General features: G+C 41.2%; 1 protein-coding gene across 2 annotated transcripts in view; it reads left to right on the forward strand.

Moving 5' to 3' along the window:
• Positions 1 to 20,804, forward strand: part of FYB2 (FYN binding protein 2) — a 131,248-nt gene that overhangs the window by 78,577 nt on the left and 31,867 nt on the right. For both annotated transcript variants that reach the window (XM_010803549.4, XM_015465692.3), the window contains exons 6-9: positions 7,271 to 7,305; positions 9,824 to 9,855; positions 13,477 to 13,576; positions 16,268 to 16,427. In XM_010803549.4, the coding sequence (XP_010801851.1) occupies positions 7,271 to 7,305; positions 9,824 to 9,855; positions 13,477 to 13,576; positions 16,268 to 16,427 (327 nt within the window). The remainder of the gene's footprint in view (positions 1 to 7,270; positions 7,306 to 9,823; positions 9,856 to 13,476; positions 13,577 to 16,267; positions 16,428 to 20,804) is intronic.

The raw sequence follows: 20,804 nt of genomic DNA on the forward strand, positions 1-20,804 counted from the left end.
TATGAATGCATTATTAATTGTGTGTGTATTTTCTTTGCTTATTAGCCTTAGCAAGTAAGTTCTCTCTGGGCCTTGGTTTTCTCATTTCTTTTTCTTTTTTTTTTTTCCCAAATCTTGCCACCCTCTCCCTCTCCCACAGAGTCCATAAGCCTGTTCTATACATCAGTGTCTCTTTTGCTGTCTCGTACACCGGGTTATTGTTACCATCTTTCTAAATTCCATATATATGCGTTAGTATACTGTATTTATGTTTTTCCTTCTGGCTTACTTCACTCTGTACAATAGGCTCCAGTTTCATCCACCTCATTAGAACTGATTCAAATGTATTCTTTTTAATGGCTGAGTAATACTCCATTGTGTATATGTACCACTGCTTTCTTATCCATTCATCTGCTGATGGGCATCTAGGTTGCTTCCATGTCCTGGCTATTATAAACAGTGCTGTGATGAACATTGGGGTACACGTGTCTCTTTCCCTTCTGGTTTCCTCAGTGTGTATGCCCAGCAGTGGGATTGCTGGATCATAAGGCAGTTCTATTTCCAGTTTTTTAAGGAATCTCCACACTGTTCTCCATAGTGGCTGTACTAGTTTGCATTCCCACCAACAGTGTAAGAGGGTTCCCTTTTCTCCACACCCTCTCCAGCATTTATTATTTGTAGACTTTTGGATCGCAGCCATTCTGACTGGTGTGAAATGGTATCTCATAGTGGTTTTGATTTGCATTTCTCTGATAATGAGTGATGTTGAGCATCTTTTCATGTGTTTGTTAGCCATCTGTATGTCTTCTTTGGAGAAATGTCTATTTAGTTCTTTGGCCCATTTTTTGATCGGGTCGTTCATTTTTCTGGAGTTGAGCTGTAGGAGTTGCTTGTATATTTTTGAGATTAGTTGTTTGTCGGTTGCTTCATTTGCTATTATTTTCTCCCATTCTGAAGGCTGTCTTTTCACCTTGCTAATAGTTTCCTTTGATGTGCAGAAGCTTTTAAGTTTAATTAGGTCCCATTTGTTTATTTTTGCTTTTATTTCCAATATTCTGGGAGGTGGATCATAGAGGATCCTGCTGTGATGTATGTCAGAGAGTGTTTTGCCTATGTTCTCCTCTAGGAGTTTTATAGTTTCTGGTCTTACGTTGAGATCTTTAATCCATTTTGAGTTTATTTTTGTATATGGTGTTAGAAAGTGTTCTAGTTTCATTCTTTTACAAGTGGTTGACCAGATTTCCCAGCACCACTTGTTAAAGAGATTGTCTTTAATCCATTGTATATTCTTGCCTCCTTTGTCAAAGATAAGGTGTCCATATGTGCGTGGATTTATCTCTGGGCTTTCTATTTTGTTCCATTGATCTATATTTCTGTCTTTGTGCCAGTACCATACTGTCTTGATAACTGTGGCTTTGTAGTAGAGCCTGAAGTCAGGTAGGTTGATTCCTCCAGTTCCATTTTTCTTTCTCAAGATCGCTTTGGCTATTCGAGGTTTTTTGTATTTCCATACAAATTATGAAATTATTTGTTCTAGCTCTGTGAAGAATACTGTTGGTAGCTTGATAGGGATTGCATTGAATCTATAAATTGCTTTGGGTAGTATACTCATTTTCACTATATTGATTCTTCCAATCCATGAACATGGTATATTTCTCCATCTATTAGTGTCCTCTTTGATTTCTTTCACCAGTGTTTTATAGTTTTCTATATATAGGTCTTTAGTTTCTTTAGGTAGATATATTCCTAAGTATTTTATTCTTTTCGTTGCATTGGTGAATGGAATTGTTTCCTTAATTTCTCTTTCTGTTTTCTCATTATTAGTGTATAGGAATGCAAGGGATTTCTGTGTGTTGATTTTATATCCTGCAACTTTACTATAATCATTGATTAATTCTAGTAATTTTCTGGTGGAGTCTTTAGGGTTTTCTATGTAGAGGATCATGTCATCTGCAAATAGTGAGAGTTTTACTTCTTCTTTTCCAATTTGGATTCCTTTTATTTCTTTTTCTGCTCTGATTGCTGTGGCCAAAACTTCCAAAACTATGTTGAATAGTAATGGTGAAAGTGGGCACCCTTGTCTTGTTCCTGACTTTAGAGGAAATGCTTTCAATTTTTCACCATTGAGGATAATGTTTGCTGTGGGTTTGTCATATATAGCTTTTATTATGTTGAGGTATGTTCCTTCTATTCCTGCTTTCTGGAGAGTTTTTATCATAAATGGGTGTTGAATTTTGTCAAAGGCTTTCTCTGCATCTATTGAGATAATCATATGGTTTTTGTTTTTCAATTTGTTAATGTGGTGTATTACATTGATTGATTTGCGGATATTGAAGAATCCTTGCATCCTTGGGATAAAGCCCACTTGGTCATGGTGTATGATCTTTTTAATATGTTGTTGGATTCTGATTGCTAGAATTTTGTTTAGGATTTTTGCATCTATGTTCATCAGTGATATTGGCCTGTAGTTTTCTTTTTTTAGTGGGATCTTTGTCAGGTTTTGGTATTAGGGTGATGGTGGCCTCATAGAATGAGTTTGGAAGTTTACCTTCCTCTGCAATTTTCTGGAAGAGTTTGAGCAGGATAGGTGTTAGCTCTTCTCTAAATTTTTGGTAGAATTCAGCTGTGAAGCCGTCTGGACCTGGGCTTTTGTTTGCTGGAAGATTTTTGATTACAGTTTCAATTTCCGTGCTTGTGATGGGTCTGTTAAGGTTTTCTATTTCTTCCTGGTCGAGTTTTGGAAAGTTGTACTTTTCTAAGAATTTGTCCATTTCTTCCTCAATGTCCATTTTATTGGCATATAATTGTTGATAATAGTCTCTTATGATCCTTTGTATTTCTGTGTTGTCTGTTGTGATCTCTCCATTTTCGTTTCTAATTTTATTGATTTGATTTTTCTCCCTTTGTTTCTTGATGAGTCTGGCTAATGGTTTGTCAGTTTTATTTATCCTTTCAAAGAACCAGCTTTTGGCTTTGTTGATTTTTGCTATGGTCTCTTTTGTTTCTTTTGCATTTATTTCTGCTCTAATTTTTAAGATTTCTTTCCTTCTACTAACCCTGGGGTTCTTCATTTCTTCCTTTTCTAGTTGCTTTAGGTGTAGAGTTAGGTTATTTATTTGACTTTTTTCTTGTTTCTTGAGGTGTGCCTGTATTGCTATGAACTTTCCCCTTAGGACTGCTTTTACTGTGTCCCACAGGTTTTGGGTTGTTGTGTTTTCATTTTCATTCGTTTCTATGCAAATTTTGATTTCTTTTTTGATTTCTTCTGTGATTTGTTGGTTATTCAGCAGCGTGTTGTTCAGCCTCCATATGTTGGAATTTTTAATAGTTTTTCTCCTGTAATTGAGATCTAATCTTACTGCATTGTGGTCAGAAAAGATGCTTGGAATGATTTCTGTTTTTTTGAATTTACCAAGGCTAGCTTTATGGCCCAGGATGTGATCTATCCTGGAGAAGGTTCCTTGTGCGCTTGAGAAAAAGGTGAAATTCATTTTTTGGGGATGAAATGTCCTATAGATAGCAATTAGGTCTAACTGGTCTATTGTATCATTTAAAGTTTGTGTTTCCTTGTTAATTTTCTGTTTAGTTGATCTATCCATAGGTGTGAGTGGGGTATTAAAGTCTCCAACTATTATTGTGTTATTGTTAATTTCTCCTTTGATACTTGTTAGCATTTGTCTTACATACTGCGGTGCTCCCATGTTGGGTGCATATATATTTATAATTGTTATATCTTCTTCTTGGATTGATCCTTTGATCATTATGTAGTGACCTTCTTTGTCTCTTTTCACAGCCTTTGTTTTAAAGTCTATTTTATCTGATATGAGTATTGCTACTCCTGCTTTCTTTTGGTCCCTATTTGCATGGAAAATCTTTTTCCAGCCCTTCACTTTCAGTCTGTATGTGTCCCCTGTTTTGAGGTGGGTCTCCTGTAGACAACATATGTAGGGGTCTTATTTTTGTATCCATTCAGCCAGTCTTTGTCTTTTGGTTGGGGCATTCAACCCATTTACGTTTAAGGTAATTACTGATAAGTATGATCCCGTTGCCATTTACTTTATTGTTTGGGGTTCGAATTTATACACCATTTTTGTGTTTCCTGTCTAGAGAATATCCTTTAGTATTTGTTAGAGAGCTGGTTTGGTGGTGCAGAATTCTCTCAGCTTTTGCTTGTCTGAGAAGCTTTTGATTTCTCCTTCATACTTGAATGAAATCCTTGCTGGGTACAATAATCTGGGCTGTAGGTTATTTTCTTTCATCATTTTAAGTATGTCTTGCCATTCCCTCCTGGCTTGAAGAGTTTCTATTGAAAGATCAGCTGTTATCCTTATGGGAATTCCCTTGTGTGTTATTTGTTGTTTTTCCCTTGCTGCTTTTAATATTTGTTCTTTGTGTTTGATCTTTGTTAATTTGATTAATATGTGTCTTGGGGTGTTTCGCCTTGGGTTTATCCTGTTTGGGATTCTCTGGGTTTCTTGGACTTGGGTGATTATTTCCTTCCCCAGTTTAGGGAAGTTTTCAACTATTATCTCCTCAAGTATTTTCTCATGGTCTTTCTTTTTGTCTTCTTCTTCTGGAACCCCTATGATTCGAATGTTGTAGTGTTTAATATTGTCCTGGAGGTCTCTGAGATTGTCCTCATTTCTTTTAATTCGTTTTTCTTTTATTCTCTCTGATTCATTTATTTCTACCATTCTATCTTCTAATTCACTAATCCTATCTTCTGCCTCTGTTATTCTACTATTTGTTGCCTCCAGAGTGTTTTTAATTTCATTTATTGCATTATTCATTATATATTGACTCTTTTTTATTTCTTCTAGGTCCTTGTTAAACCTTTCTTGCATCTTCTCAATCCTTGTCTCCAAGCTATTTATCTGTGATTCCATTTTAATTTCAAGATTTTGGATCAATTTCACCATCATTATTTGGAATTCTTTATCAGTAGATTCCCTATCTCTTCCTCTTTTGTTTGGTTTGGTGGGCATTTATCCTGTTCCTTTATCTGCTGGGTATTCCTCTGTCTCTTCATCTTGTTTAAATTGCTGAGTTTGGGGTGTCCTTTCTGTATTCTGGCAGTTTGTGGAGTTCTCTTTATTGTGGCTTTTCCTCGCTGTGTGTGGGTTTGTACAGGTGGCTTGTCAAGGTTTCCTGGTTAGGGAAGCTTGTGTCGGTGTTCTGATGGGTGGAGCTGTATTTCTTCTCTTTGTTCAGTCGCGCTGTGGGGAGGGAGGGAGGGATGCTGCAAACAAATAACACTGGCGTGTGCTCGCAGTGCCTCAGCCACACTGGGTCTGCCCCCGCTCACGGCGCGTGTAGCCTCCCTGCCCACACTGCTCGGGCTTTAGGTTGTTCCGCCGGGAACAATCCGAGGCTGGCCCTGGGTTGCATGTACCTCCCAGGTCCAAGCCACTCAGGTTCAGGCACTCGGGTAGTCCTCAGAGGCGCAGACTCAGTTGGGCCTGAGTTTTGTGCTCTTCCCAGGTCGGAGCAGCTCAAGTGATGAGGTGTTTGGCGAGCGCCAATGCTGTGACTTATCGCCTCCCCGCCACTCGGTTATCTGGGTGTAAAACCGGCGCACCTTCTCAGGCAGATGTTAACCGTCCAGACCCCCAAAAAGTTTTAGTTAGCAAAGAAGCCTGCTTACAGTTTTATAGATAATGTCTCTCTGGGGCTGCAATTGCCCCCTTCCGGCTCTGGCTGCCTGTCACCGGAGGGGGAAGGTCTGCAGCCGGCTATCTCTGATCAATTCTTTGTTCCGTGCGCGGGCCTGGCGGTGTCTTAGGTTGGGGCTGGCTTTTCGCGTGGTAGATATCCCACAGTCTGGTTTGCTAGCCCAAATTATTTCTCTCAGATAGTGCTCAGGGTATTCAGGCCAGATTCTTACTCTAAGCGATGCAGCCCGCGCTGCGCCTCCCTGCCCAGCCCCCGCTTGCTAATCTCATTTCTAAGAATAATAATATCTTCCTCTCCATCAGGTGACAGGTAGAAGCAAAGATATCATGATTTGTTAATTCTTTCAAAAACACAGAAGAGTGAATAAATTGAAGGAGGGAGAGAAAAGGAGATTATCATTTTTTAAAGGTGGAAAATAAATCCATACTTGAAAAGGATGAGGCCAACTGCATCATAAGCAGATATTTGTAAATGTTCTTAAAGCAAGTAATAGAATACAATGTGTTGATTCAAAAATTGGTGAAAATAAGTGTATAATTACCAAAGTTGAAGTACAGGTTATTAATCTGCCACACAGAATTTTAGGTCCTTGTGTCAACAATCACATGCAGATAGTCCCTAAAAAGAAACTGATTTCATTTAAATAATTTATGAATGAATTATAGAGTAAAAGTGGCTTAGAAATGTGTGTTGTTGTTTGGTCAGTTCTGTAAACTAAACCTTTAGGACTCCAGCAGCAAGAAAGAGAAAAGGAACAGGGAAAGTTTTATTTATTATGTACGTGCATTCACTGTCAGTAGATGAAATGTTTATAGAAAACTTTCAAGCAAAGAAAAATTAAATTAGCAATTTTATTTAAAATATATCATTTTCTATACAGTGTCTGGTGCTCTGCTAGGTTTATATTTCTTGCATCGTCTGCTTTAATCTTCCCATGAGCTCTGGAAGGCAGATACCTGTTGGCCCCATTTCACCGATAAGCAATCTGAGGTTCAAAAAAAGGAAGTGATTTGCCTGTAATTTCACAGGTAGGAAGGGGCAGGACTGAGCTCTGAACCCCAGTTCTTGCTACTACTGATATTAATTAATGATTAAGTTTGGCATCATGTCATTAAATAAAATCCACAAAACTTTTGGAAAAATTGAAAGGTATTTGAGCCTTAGTTGACAGCCAGCTGTTCCATGGAAACAAAATGCTTATGGAGCCACTTTCAGGCACACTGTGGAGTTGGATTTGATGAAGTGGGCCTGGGCTTTTGTGGCCTTATTTCCTTTCCCTTTCCTTTCAAGTCTGCCTTCTGATTGCTACCACTCAATTGCAGTACTTTCTCTTCATAATGAAGTATGAATCTGCTTAACAAAAAGGAAACTGACAACTGTTTCAAATGTTTTCATTGACTGTACTTTCCATCCTAGAAATCCCCAAAGGAAAGATACCAGGATCAATGACCTGAGAATTTCCTAAACCTTGTGGACAAGTTTCCCATACATTGATTGTTCTGAGGGTTGAGAAAACTGAACTCTGCCACTGTCCATAATTGCTTTAATCTGGGGTACTGTATAAGAAATGGATGCTATGAGAAATTGCCTTGAAATAATTGTCTCATGTTAATTTTAGCAACTTACGAAGTCAGAATTGAAGAACTCCGAAAGGTACAGTATCTTCTTCTTATCAGCTTCATCGCTAAAGCAAGTGTGCAGAGCTGATTCTGAAGTAGTTTCTTTCATGAGGGAGGAAAGCTCTTTGTTTTGTGTTTCCCTGCAATTTCAGAGGCATTTTTTAGACTTCACCTGCTAAGATTCTGAAGTCTGAGCCCAGTATGATCAGAGACAGAAACCGTGTTAGGATATGAGAAGGTGGTGGTAACATATTCCTGGCACCCGATGTAAGGTGGTCAGTACCAACTGGCCTCTAACAACTGTCCCTTATGGAGAGAAGAGTTCCTCGTCACATGCCAAATTTGTATAGCATGTGCTTCCATGAGAATGACCAGACCCTTGAAGGCATATTTTTTGGACTTCTGGTGGGCATAGTGCTAGCAACTTGATTAGGGCCCAAGCAGAATCATGGGCATTGATTCTGGCTTCTGGCTATGTGACCTGGAACCTCCATTTCCTCACATGTGGCCATAGGAACACCCCCATCAGAAGTCACTGTGAGAATGAAAAGAGGTAAATTCAGGCAGTCTAATAGTAAGTGCTGGAATCTATCCAGGCACTTTACTCTCTGAGCTTCAGCTGTGTCTTCTGTAAAATGGTGTGTTCTCTGGAATGGCAGGAAGCATAAGCCTTGGGCAGTAGTAGATGCTCAATAAGTAATGAGACCAACAGTTGTTCCACTGAATTGCTGAGTGAACTAAGCTGGATGAAGCAGGTGAGCACCTAGTCCAGCACTCAGCACACAGTAGGTACTTACTTACTGTTCTAACTGGGTCAGTTAAGGTACTACTCCTTCCTCACTGGGTGCCTTTACTTGAGGTCCTTCATCTTTCTGCTTTGTTTTTCTTATGATTACTGAAAAGGATTGTTTATTTTTGATACACTTTAGAGACAGAAAACTAGAAATAATTATTATTCGTATTAATGAAAGTAGAAAGATGCTTCACTTACCTGGCAGTATCAGCAAATGACAAACTTTTCTGCACAATGGAGCTTTCCAAATGACTACAGTTTTATCCCATTCAGAATTTTAAAAGCATGAAACTATTTTTCTTTCAACCTTCAGACATGTATTATGTTCATCTCATGTTTTTGAGCTCGGTGGCTGGAATCTGATTTCTCCATTTCTTGATGACTTGGAGTTCTCTAAAACATAAGGGCTGAATGGGCACTGTTCATGTTTTTCTTGAGATGCTCTTAAGCCCTTGTAGGTGTTCAGAATGAGTTGCCTTCACACCAAAATGCCATTGTCTATATGCTGTAGTTGTTTTATTATTTCTATTAATTGTTATTTCCTTCTCCGGTCAACCTCTTTGTGTCCAGCAGTGAGTTTCCATGTGGTCCAGTACACACCGGGTCCCTGTCTGAGGGCAGGTGCCTGTGTATATGGTGGCTCAGATGCAAAGAATATGCCTGCAATGTGGGAGACCCGTGTTTGATCCCTGGGTGGGGAAGATCCCCTGGGGAAGGGAATGGCTACCCACTCCAGTATTCTTGTTTGGAGAATCCCATGGACAGAGGGGCCTGGCAAACTACAGTCCATGAGGTCACAAAGAAGTTGGACACGACTGAGTGACTAACACTTTCATTTCTTCACCTGCGTGTACATGGCATCATATAATCCTCACAGTCACCCTGTGAGCTGGTATCACTGCTTTTTACAGATGAGAACTCAAGGCTCAGAGAAGTTAAATAACTGTAAATAATGTAGCAGAGATATAAAGCAAGGTCAATCTAACTTGTTCCCATCCTAACAAGTTCCCATTCTAACGTGTTCCCATTCCTAACAAGTGTTCCCATCCAGTCTGTTAGAATTGTGTGGAAAATGAGAGCCAGTCGTCCCGGAATGCAAACGCGAGGCTCTCCTCAAAGGAAGGGATGTGAGCTCCTGGGCGTGGACTCTGCGGCAGCGTTCTGGATGCTTATTTTCTGTTCTCTTCAGGTGCTTGGCTAGATTCCAGATTGTGAGTGACATGTGACAAGCGACTAAATGAGGGACTAGGTTGTGGTCACTGGGGCCTAAGTTTAATGGTGCCAAGTCTAGATCATACAAGAGCTGATTTTTGACCAGGTAGTGTGTGATCAGGAAAGGAAGAATGCCCAACATGGCTTGCATACTTGCCTGTACCAATTTTGCTCACTGGAACATTGCTCAAATATCACATTCCTATTTGCTTATGGGGTTTAAAAGTTCTTTATTCAACAGAGGCATTCCTGGATGGGCATGCAGAGAACAACTTAATTTTCTAAGTCAAATTATACATTACCTCTGGCATGCACCATGACTTTAGAAATGCCTGTTTTTTGGGGTTTTTTTTGATTGATCTTCAGCTCCATTGGCAACAGTTCATGGAACATTCTGTTGTCAGCATCTACTTTGCTCTGTACTGAGACCTCACTTGCCTCACCCTTTGGTCATGTCTCTAATGATCTGTAACCAAACAACAGAGGCCTGGTTGGGGTTTGACGTGGGTAGATTTATGAAAATGACCATTTTTCTCTTTACTTTCAGGCTTGGAAGAGTTTTTACCATCAAGAACTTACGTGAGTTTTATCTTCAAAAGGAAAAGCATTAATTAGCCACTGACCCTCTGATGACAGAACTGTTTTTCCTTAATGGGCCAGTTGTCTCTAGTGCCTGACCTGATTCGGCACCCCTAGTACCCTGCAAGGTGTCTGGTACAGAGAAGGTGCTCAAAGGTCCTGCCTGGCCTTTTGGGTTCACCTCATTCTAGCTCATTCTGTACTCACTCAGCAGAGGCTTGCTGGGTCCCCAACATGCTGGCCATTTGCTAACCACAAGGGCTGGGTGTTCCCTGGTAACTCAGCTGGTAAAGAATCCGCCTGCAATGCAGGAGATCCCAGTTCAATTCCTGGGTCAGGAAGATCCACTGGAGAAGAGATAGGCTACCCACTCCAGTATTCTTGGGCTTCCCTGGTGGCTCAGCTGGTAAAGAATCCACCTGCAATGTGGGAGACCTGGGTTCAATCCCTGGGTTGGGAAGACCCCCTGGAGAAGGGAACAGCTACCCACTCCAGTATTCTGGCCTGGAGAATTCCATGGACTGTATAGTCCATGGCATCACAATGAGTCGGACACAACTGAGCAACTTTCACTTTCAGGGGCTGGGGCAGTGACAGAGAGCTAGCCACTACGCTTGGGGGTTCCACAGTGAGAGAAATACAGTCAAACAGGCATATGACAATCACGTGGGTCCCAAAGAATTGACAGTTTCCAAAACGCACCGTGCTGTTTCAGGTCTCTTTGCCTTTGCTCATTTACTTCATTCAGCCCAACTTAATGATCTGGCAGACTTCTACTAACCATCAAATGACCCCTCCTGTAAGAAGCCTTCCTCATTCTCCTCTAGTCCCTTCCCTGTGGTGCTGCTGTAAGACACGAACACTTTTGCACTCACATCATGTCCGTCCTTTGTTTGCTAAGATGCGAGTTCATCCTCACTCTCCCCTTCTCTGAGGTCCTTGTGGGCAGGGCCCATTTTTCCCATTCTTGATCCAGACCTGGGCTTGGCATATAGCAGTGCTTTTGCCTGATCCTTCAGAGTCTGCCTGTCTCTCTCACCACCTACCCATGGAAGTTATTTATAATGCGTTAAAATAAACATGGCCTGTGAGCTCTGGAGGAGCATGTTAGCCTCAGAATTTCCTGGCTGAGGCTAAAAACACACAAGCTGGATCATGGAGGAAAACCCTTCTTCATCTCTATCCTTGAGCTCCTGCCTGAACTTGAATTCATGAGTCCTGTGATTACCCTTTGGCACCTAACACAGTGCTGGGCACAGAGTAAGCACATGTCAGATGATTAGCTACTTAGTTCAACATTTATTGAGCTTTTTCTCTGTTCAGACGCTGCTAGATTCTCGGGTACAGAAATGAATAGAATGTATTCCCTATACTTAGTTCAGCTTAAGAATGAAGACCAGAGTGGTAGGGGTGAGGGGGTCACTTGGAGGGGAAAATGACCATGGAAGTAGGAATTTACAGTATCAGATAATCACTGTTATAAGTTATGAAAACACAGAAGTGAGGTGGTAGGCATGCTTTCTGCAAGAGTGACAGCTGAGCTGAATCATGAAAACATGTAGGAACTGGCCGGGTGAAAATGGCAGGATACATGTTCCGGGCAGAGGACAAGATGGGGGGCAAAGACGCAGTATTGCACAGTGAGGTCATTACAGGTGCCCACGAAGAGCTGGATGATGCTTGTGCATAAAGTGTGGTGTGGAGCAGCAGGAATGAGGCCATATACAGAGCAAGATCCAGGAGGACCTGCATTCCCTAATTAATCATTCAGACCAATCCTGTCTTGTGGAAATATAATGCAAATCACATATGTCACTTAAACTGCCTCTAGTAGCTATCTTCTAAAATGCAAAAAAAAAAAAAAAAGTGATCCTAATATATCCCAAACATTATCATTTCAATTAGTATTAAAGTTTCTACTGAAATACTTTAGATCCTTTTCTTCACACCAAGTCTTAAAGATCCAGATGTGTTTTACACGAACAGCTTGAGTTTGGACCATACACATTTCAGATGTTCAAAAGTCACACGTGAACAGTGACCTCTTGGATGGCACAGTTTTAAACCTTATTCTATAAGTCAGCAGAAGCCACGAAAGAGTTTTAAAGCAGAAATAATATACCCCTAGCATTCCTAGGAGTCACAACATTAAATGTAACTTGACAGTTATTTATGGAGATCCAGCCATGTAGAAACTACTGGACAAAACCCGGGGGATAGAAAGATCGATTACAAAGGACATGTACATCAGCAAGGCAGGTAAATGCCTTAGGAAAAATTTCAGCAATGGGAAGAGAAGCCTTGGGTAATTCTAACTCAGCAGATGCTGTGATGAAGAAAAGGACACTGACAGTTATGAGAGCCAATTACATGCTGTAAGCAGTGTTAGGCTTTCAACATTTTTATCACATTTCACTTTCATGGCAACTGTGGAGACTAGCATTACGACTTTTCATTTACAGATGGAAACATTTGACTTTTAGAAAGGTTCATCTTAGGATCTTAGAGGCAGAATAGGGGCTCATCCCAGCCCTCCCTCCACAGCCCCTGTTCTAGACTTAGTGGCCTTAATGGTGGATAAGAGTCACCAGTCATTGGATGAATGAGACTCTTTAAAATTCTTCCCATTGTCACAGAATATTTCTCTCTCCTGGTGTTTCTCCTTCCTGCATGACCACTTCTGCTTTTCTTTGAGGGCTCTCTGTCTCTGCCTTCCATGTAAAAGTGGTTGTAGAACTCTCTACTTCACTATGTTGCCAGAAACAGACGTTCATATCTGGACGCTGATGCTCCTCAGTGTTCTGTCGCAGGGCCTCAGCTTGTTGACTATACTCTTCACCTTGACTCCCCCCTCTACTCCTCCACTGCAGCTATTGTCAGTACACAGGTGTGCGGTAGTCATGCCTTTCATGAGGGAATACTAGCTGGAAGACTTTGCTACTGTGGGTTACAAAGCGTTAGTGCTGGAGGTACACACATGAATTAATAGAGCCCTGATTTTTAGTTAGTGTCAAGGAAAAATGGAAGAGCCAGAAGCAGATCTGTAGACTGTACATTTTAATATAAAATAGAGGGATAAAAGAGAGTCAGGCAATACTTCTCAGAGGGGAGCTGATTTAGACAGACTGGAAAGGGTGCTCTGTTTCTCTGCAGTGTAAGATGTGGAAGGCAGGACTGAAAAAGGAACTAGCAAATATGAAGCAAGAGTTGCTCAAAATAGGATGGAAAGTTTGGGGAATTAGAGTGTAGATTAGCATAAACATGGAGACAAGAAGCAGAGAGGATGGAGTTGGAAAGAAGGGTGGGGGCCAAATCACAGTGGGGCTGATATTTTATCCATCAGCCAATAGGAAGTTAGATTTTAAGCAGGAATTCACTCTGGCATTGACTGGAACAGCCAGAAATGCAGGGAAATTTTCTATGGTTGACTTGATCCTGGTCCTCTCATCTTTAAAGAAGAAGAAAAGGAGGAGAAAGGGAAGGAGAAGGGGGAAGGGGAAGAGGAGGGTTCAGCTCTGTTTAAATTCATTTCCCTCATTCATTTCATTTAGGATTGAGGGGTACACTATCATCAAAACTCTCTCATCTTCACTTTTTCCCTGGTATCGCTTCACATTTCAGACCCCAACACGAAGATGAAGATAAACAAATGAAGGAAAAAGAACCATACCAACTGAAACTTCAAAACACAGAAGATCTACACTTAGACCATCTTTTCAAGGTATCTGTAATTCTAGGATTCCAGATCAAACAGTCCAGGCCATCCATATAATAGGTTCAGTTCATGAAGTGACTTTTTAGAGGCTGAACCATGCAACTCTCCAGAAAGACAGAAGATGGAATGGGTGTTGGGTGTCTTATAAAAGAAATTGATGGGACAAGAACACTGAACTCTAGCCTCTGATTTCTTATTAGCTGTAAAGTAGGTCTCATAAACTGGGCTGAGATTAGTGTGAGTTCAGCAAGACACCCGGAGGGCAAATTCAAAGAGACAACTCAGGTGCCCACCCTGCTTTTGTGGGACCTGATGGGAGGGCCTCCTGAAGTTCTGTGCTCTGAGGCTCTGCTTAAAAGGGACCTAATCTCTGAGCTTAGGCATCTCATGTGTAAAATGAGTATAAATAACCCCTATCTGATTACCATCCCCACTCCCATCCGAATTGTCTTATCTTTGATAATGAAATAATGTAGATGAAGGTGCTTTGTAAACTGTAAGCTACCATGAAAATGAAGTATATTGTTGTTAATTAACTAATCAGATAACACTGATTGTTGATAGGAAACACTGTATATGTGTATATCCACATCCAATGGACACTATCTCCTTCAAAACAGTCAGAGGCTTAAATAACAGATACCACCGGGGCTGTTACCAGGGTTCAAAACATCTGGGATGCCTGTTTGAGATGGGCCTGTCAGATCAGATCAGAACAGATCAGTCGCTCAGTCATGTCCGACTCTTTGTGACCCCATGAATCGCAGCACTCCAGGCCTCCCTGTCCATCACCAACTCCTGGAGTTCACTCAGACTCATGTCCATCGAGTCAGTGATGCCATCCAGCCATCTCATACTCTGTCGTCCCCTTCTCCTCCTGCCCCCAATCCCTCCCAGCATCAGAGTCTTTTCCAATGAGGTGGCCAAAGTACTGGAGTTTCAGCTTTAGCATCATTCCCTCCAAAGAAATCCCAGGGCTGATCTCCTTCAGAATGGACTGGTTGGATCTCCTTGCAGTCCAAGCGACTCTCAAGAGTCTTCTCCAACACCACAGTTCAAAAGCATCAATTCTTCGGCGCTCAGCCTTCTTCACAGTCCAACTCTCACATCCATACATGACCACAGGAAAAACCATAGCCTTGAGTAGACAGACCTTTGTTGGCAAAGTAATGTCTCTGCTTTTGAATATGGTATCTAGGCTGGACATAACTTTCCTTCCAAGGAGTAAGCGTTTTTTAATTTCATGGCTGCAGTCACCATCTGCAGTGATTTTGGAGCCCAGAAAAATAAAGTCTGACACTGTTTCCACTGTTTCCCCATCTATTTCCCATGAAGTGATGGGACCGGATGCCATGATCTTCGTTTTCTGAATGTTGAGCTTTAAGCCAACTTTTTCACTCTCCACTTTCACCTTCATCAAGAGGCTTTTGAGTTCCTCTTCACTTTCTGCCATAAGGATGGTGTCATCTGCATATTTGAGGTTATTGATATTTCTCCCGGCAATCTTGATTCCAGCTTGTGTTTCTTCCAGTCCAGTGTTTCTCATGATGTACTCTGCATATAAGTTAAATAAGCAGGGTGACAATATACAGCCTTGATGTACTCCTTTTCCTATTTGGAACCAGTCTGTTGTTCCAGTTCTAACTGTTGCTTCCTGACCTGCATACAGACTTCTCAAGAGGCAGATCAGGTGGTCTGTCACATCACATCAAATTGTTCCAGTCCCCCATGCAGAGCTTGGGTAAATCAGACGTCTTGGTGGTGGTATGGGCCTCAACTGAGGTGTAGGCCCAGAGGCCTCGCTGGAATAGGTTGGGTGTTTACAGAATATAAAAAAGCATAATTCAGAGAAGTCATTAATAATGAAAGATAGGGACCAGAGACGGGAGTGACATGATGTGTTAAGATGGGTGGTGGGACCAGAGATCAGGGAGGGGTTCATCAGGAGCGTTTCATGATGAGAAAGGCAGCAGAGGAGCATGATTAAGGGTGTGTGCATGCTCAGTCGGTTAGTTGAATCCGACTCTGTGCAACCCTATGGACTGTCAGGCTCTTCTGTCCATGCGATCCTCCAGGCAGGAATACTACAGTGGGTTGCCATGTCCTCCTCTAGGGAATCTTTCTGACTCAGGGAATGAACCCACATCTCCTGCAGCTTTTGCACTGCAGGTAGATTCTTGACCACTGAGCCACCAGAGAAATCTGATATGATTGAAGATACTGACCATGAAAGAGCAAAAGCATGCATGCTCCCTTTTTCAGTGTATCCCTGGCAGCCAAGAGCACAGGGCTCTGGGATCCAGTCCTGCCTGGGCAGATGACTAGCTGTGAGAGCAGAAGCCAGCTATTTAACCTTTCTAAATTCTTTATCAAGAAAAATAATGGTATTTTTTGAATGAGATGTCATGAACATCAAGATAAGATATATCAAGAGCCTATTCCATGGTCAGCCTGCCATTATAAGCCTGATTGCATCCTGTGGGCCTGCCTCCAAGCCAGACATCTGATGGCTATTCAGAGGGGAACAAAAGACATTGTATGTGCCCTTGTGAAACTTAGAGAAATGAGACTGTGTTAAATAAAACAACAAACAATGGCTAGCTGGGAGGAATGAATGAATACAGAATAGCATTAGTAAGCGAAAAACCAATAGTGAAGTCAAAACAGTGCAGGACTGTCCTTGTTACATGGGTTTAGGTGGATATCTATGAAGAGATACCTGGGAAAACCCAGATGGCAGAAGACCACACAGGTGGGAGAATCATGCCGGCCAGAAAGCAGGATGCTGCGATGGACATCATCCAGGTGGAGGCTTGTCCTGAGGACTTCCAGCCGGCCAGGCTCCCCATTGACTACTGTGAGTTTCATTTTTTCCTGGTTCTTTTTACCATTACTGAATTATTTTAAAGCTGTGTGTGACCAAGATTTTAATTGATTTTATAAATATTCACCTAGCATCTATTATACATCAAATCACTTGCCTGAGTGAGGCAGCTGTACTAGATTTAGAGGTAGAAGGCCCGAGTTCAAATCAAGGCTCTTATACTTTTAACTGTGTAACATAATCCTTCATATTCCTCAATTTCTTCATTTATAAAAAGGGATCATAATATAGATTTCACTGGAGTTTGGCACAGACCAAATCTGACAGTATGTTGCATAATAGTTACACAATTGAATGTTTACTCATTTCTTCTTATATCTCCAGAACCTGTCATTTTTTGTAGACTCAAGACATTGACACATTGATGACATAGTATGATACGATTATTTGACTTTATTCAGGTTGAATTTTTATCTTCATGTGAGTCAAAACTCTTGATTGCAAGTAACTGTAATAAAATCATATTGTGTTAAGCAAAAGAGGAGAAGGAGGCTCACCTAGAGAAGGTCTGGACATGGCTGGACTCAGGGACACAAACAGTATCCCAGGGACTTAGCGTTACTTTCTTTTGCTCCTGGCTTTGTTCCCCTCCCTCTTGGCTCCATCTTCAAGCAAACTCTATGCCTGTGGAGACAAGGTGGCACCTGGCAGTGACAGATTTACACGCTATCTATCCTCTTAGGAACCCCAACAGAAAGCTGGAAATGTTTATCCTCTCAACAGCTTTAAGAAAAGGTCCAGATTTGAGTCTTACTGGCTTGATTGTGTCACATGCCAATCTCGATCCAAGCATCATGAATGTGGGATAGGATCCTCTGACTGACCCAGGCCTATGTCATAAATTCATATCCGTAGCTGGAGGCAGAATTAGTTTACCAAAACAGTATCATTTCAGATTGAAGGATTTCCCAAGTTAAGAGCTGTTATCATAGGGAAAAAAGTAGACACTGGATAGACAAAACAGATGTCTACTCACGGCAAACCACTGACATGCCATAACGTGTTACAATCAAAGCTATAAGAATATATTACAATCATAAGATTGACTCAGGCCCTATAAAATCTGCCTCTAGGCTAGTTGACTGCATCCCTGCCATGCACTTCCTTCCCTACACACTGTTTATTCTAAGTTAACTGACTGTGTCATGTGCTTAAGTGCCCCATCACTTTGCCTGAACTCTTTCCTGTGTCTGAAATGCCTTTCTGCCCACCCTCTATCTGCTGATGTCTTAGCTATCTTTCAGGATCTATCTCCGAAGTCAGTTCTTCTGAGGACCTATACCCCACTTTCCCACTCTCCAGGGACCATAGTTGTTCACTCCTCTCTGTTTCTAGGACACCAAAACAGCAATGGAATGACCAGTTTTCCATATTAGGTTTTCATTCTTCAGTCACTAAATCATGTCTGACTCTTTGCAACCCCATGGACTGCAGCATGCCAGCCTTCCCTGTCCTTCACTATCTCCCAGTGTTTGCTCAAACTCACATCCATTGAGTCAGTGATGCCATCTGACCATCTCATCCCCTGTCATCCCCTTCTCCTCCTGCCCTCAATCTTTTCCAGCATCAGGGTCTTTTCCTGTGAATCATCTCTTTGCAAGGTGGCCAAAGTATTGGAGCTTCAGCATCAGTCCTTCCAATGAATATTTAGGGTTGATTTCCTTTAGGATGGACTTGTTTGATCTTCTTGCTTTCCAAGGGACTCTCAAGAGTCTTCTCCAACATAATTCAAAAGCATCAATTCTTCCGCATTCAGCCTTCTTTATGAGATCCAACTCTCACTGTTGGATGCATCTGTACATGCTACCGGAAACAGCCTTTGTCAGAAAAGTGATGTATTTGGTTCTTTTTAGATTCAAACGTTTCTGGGACACCAAACCACTATGTATTAATCCTACAACCCTGGGAAGTTCACTTACTTTTATGTACACATGGGGACAGTACTATTTATTATTTCCCAGGGCTCTTTGTCAGTGCATATAAAGTATCTGGTTCATTGCTAAATAACTGTCAGTTCTCTTTGCTCACTTACTTTTCTAAAACAATTACAGCATGCTTTACTTTATAACTCATGGTGTACATGTTTGTTTCCCATGGTTCACTGTGAACACCTTGGGGTCAGAGACCGTTTGACATTTTTCTCTGTATCTGCAACCTGCAACCAACAAAACTTTGTTAAAGGAAAGCATGAAATAATCAGACTTTAGTGAGAGAGTACGTTAGATTTGACAATCTTAATGATTCTTCTGACTAAAACAACTAAAGTGAAGAAGAAAATTGGGGGTGGGGGGACAATTCATTAAAGCATCACAGAATTGACTTAAAAGGAAGTATCCACATGCCTGCAGGAACCAGGAACCCTGAGAAATGAGTGAGCACCAAAGCTGCTCTCGCCCTGAGGCCTTTCACTGAGCTCTGAATCCTTTGTTCTCCTGTTTTGAATGCATGGTGTGCAGAGGACAGGAGCTATATCCCAGGGCCTGCCCAAAGCGAGTGTATAATCCGAGCGTGCATGTGTGCATACCCAGTCATATCTGACTCTCCTGTGACCCCATGGAGTGCAGCTCGGCGGGCTCCTCTGTCCGTGGGATTCTCCAGGCAAGAATACTGGAGTGGGTTGCCTTTTCCTCCTTCAGGGGATCTTCCTGACCCAGGGATCAAACCTGTGTCTCCTGCCTTGGCAGGTGCATTCTTTAACACTGAGCCACGAGGGAAGCCCATACAATAGGAGACTCCTGTATAAAGTTGGGACCTCAAAGAATTATGTCCACACAGAATGGATAGCACTATGCCTGTTGTTAACAATACTATATTGTGTACTTAGAAATTTACAAGAGTAGACCTCAAGTGCTCTTAAACCATAAAAATTTTTTTAAAAATTAAGAAATAGGACAAATAAATACATTTCTAATGAGATAAATGACACATGAGAAAGCACAGAGGCAGTACTAAATCAAAAGCCACATCTTTAGATGAAAAACGGATAGACTCATTTGGACTATAGAAAAAAATGGAAGGGCAGAAGGGGAGGGAAACAAGCTGAAGTAAATAAGAGTTAAAGGAGAGGCCTGAACACAGGGCTGAAGGCATTTTCAAGCAATTACGTATTGTCCTTGAAGAGTCACTGCAGATTTCGGGATCACACTATGTTGCAACAGTCTGAAGAAAATTCTTCTGAGTAATCTGTACATACCGATAAAGCACAAAGGGAGTCTGTAATAAACTTGTGCTAAACCCCCTGAAGAGTTCTCTGCAATACTTGTGATGAGGAGCACAAAATGCTTAGTCAAGGAAAGTGGGCACGAACACAGAGAGGAAAGTTTCGAGGGAAAAAAAATATACAGTTGTTTTTCTAATTCCTTCTATATGAATAGGTCTCTTTCGAAAAAAAATGAACAAAATAAAAAGAACTCCTTCCTTCCATTAAAAAAAAAGAAGAAGAACATTAAAGACAAACACCAGGGAGCAGAAGGATATTTGCTCATTTGCTCCTGGTGCTGGGTAAAGGAAAAAAAATATGTTACCATCCGATCCTCATATTCACTTTGGGAAAATTTATTGAGCTGTACTCATGATTTGTGCCCTTTCCTGTCTTTCATACTGTAATTTTACTAACGTAATTGTCAAAAGACAGACATAGAGTGTGTACTTTCCAAACAAACAAAAAAACGGAATGAAGAAAAAGAGAAGAAACCTCAGTCAGTCAAACACAAGGAAAATGAGGGAAAACAGAACAAATAAAATGTATGTAATAAAACACTAAATATTTATTTCAAAATATCAGTAAATACTATAAGCATAAAACTCTCTAATTAGAGGACTGCTGCTGCTGCTGCTAAGTCGCTTCAGTCATGTCCAACTCTGTGCAACCCCATGACGGCAGCCCATCAGGCTCCCCCGTCCCTGGGATTCTCCAGGCAAGAACACTGGAGTGGGTTGCCATTTCTGTCTCCAAAATTAGAGGACATATGCATTCAAATCATTCAATATTAAAAATATTTCAGGGCCTTTTATGTCCCCAGAATTGTTCTAGGTGTTGGGGGTATAGCAGTAAACAAACCAGACAAAAATTATGGAGGTTGCATTCTGATCAGAGGAGACAGATGATAAATATATAAACAGTAAAATATTCACTATGTGGAATTTTAATAAATATAGAAAAAATAATAAAGCAAAAAAGAATTAAGGAAGTAGGTAGAGGAAGTGGACGTTGTAGTTTTAAAGGGCTGACAGATGACCTCAAAGACAGAAAGCAGATGAAGAACAGAGCCATATCTATCCAGTATGTTCTAGGGAGAGTGGGAAAGGAATGCAGCTGTCCTGGGCAAGAGCCTATTAGATGTGCTGGTC

This window comes from Bos taurus, chromosome 3, assembly GCF_002263795.3.
Source record: "Bos taurus isolate L1 Dominette 01449 registration number 42190680 breed Hereford chromosome 3, ARS-UCD2.0, whole genome shotgun sequence".
Taxonomy (NCBI): domain Eukaryota; kingdom Metazoa; phylum Chordata; class Mammalia; order Artiodactyla; family Bovidae; genus Bos; species Bos taurus.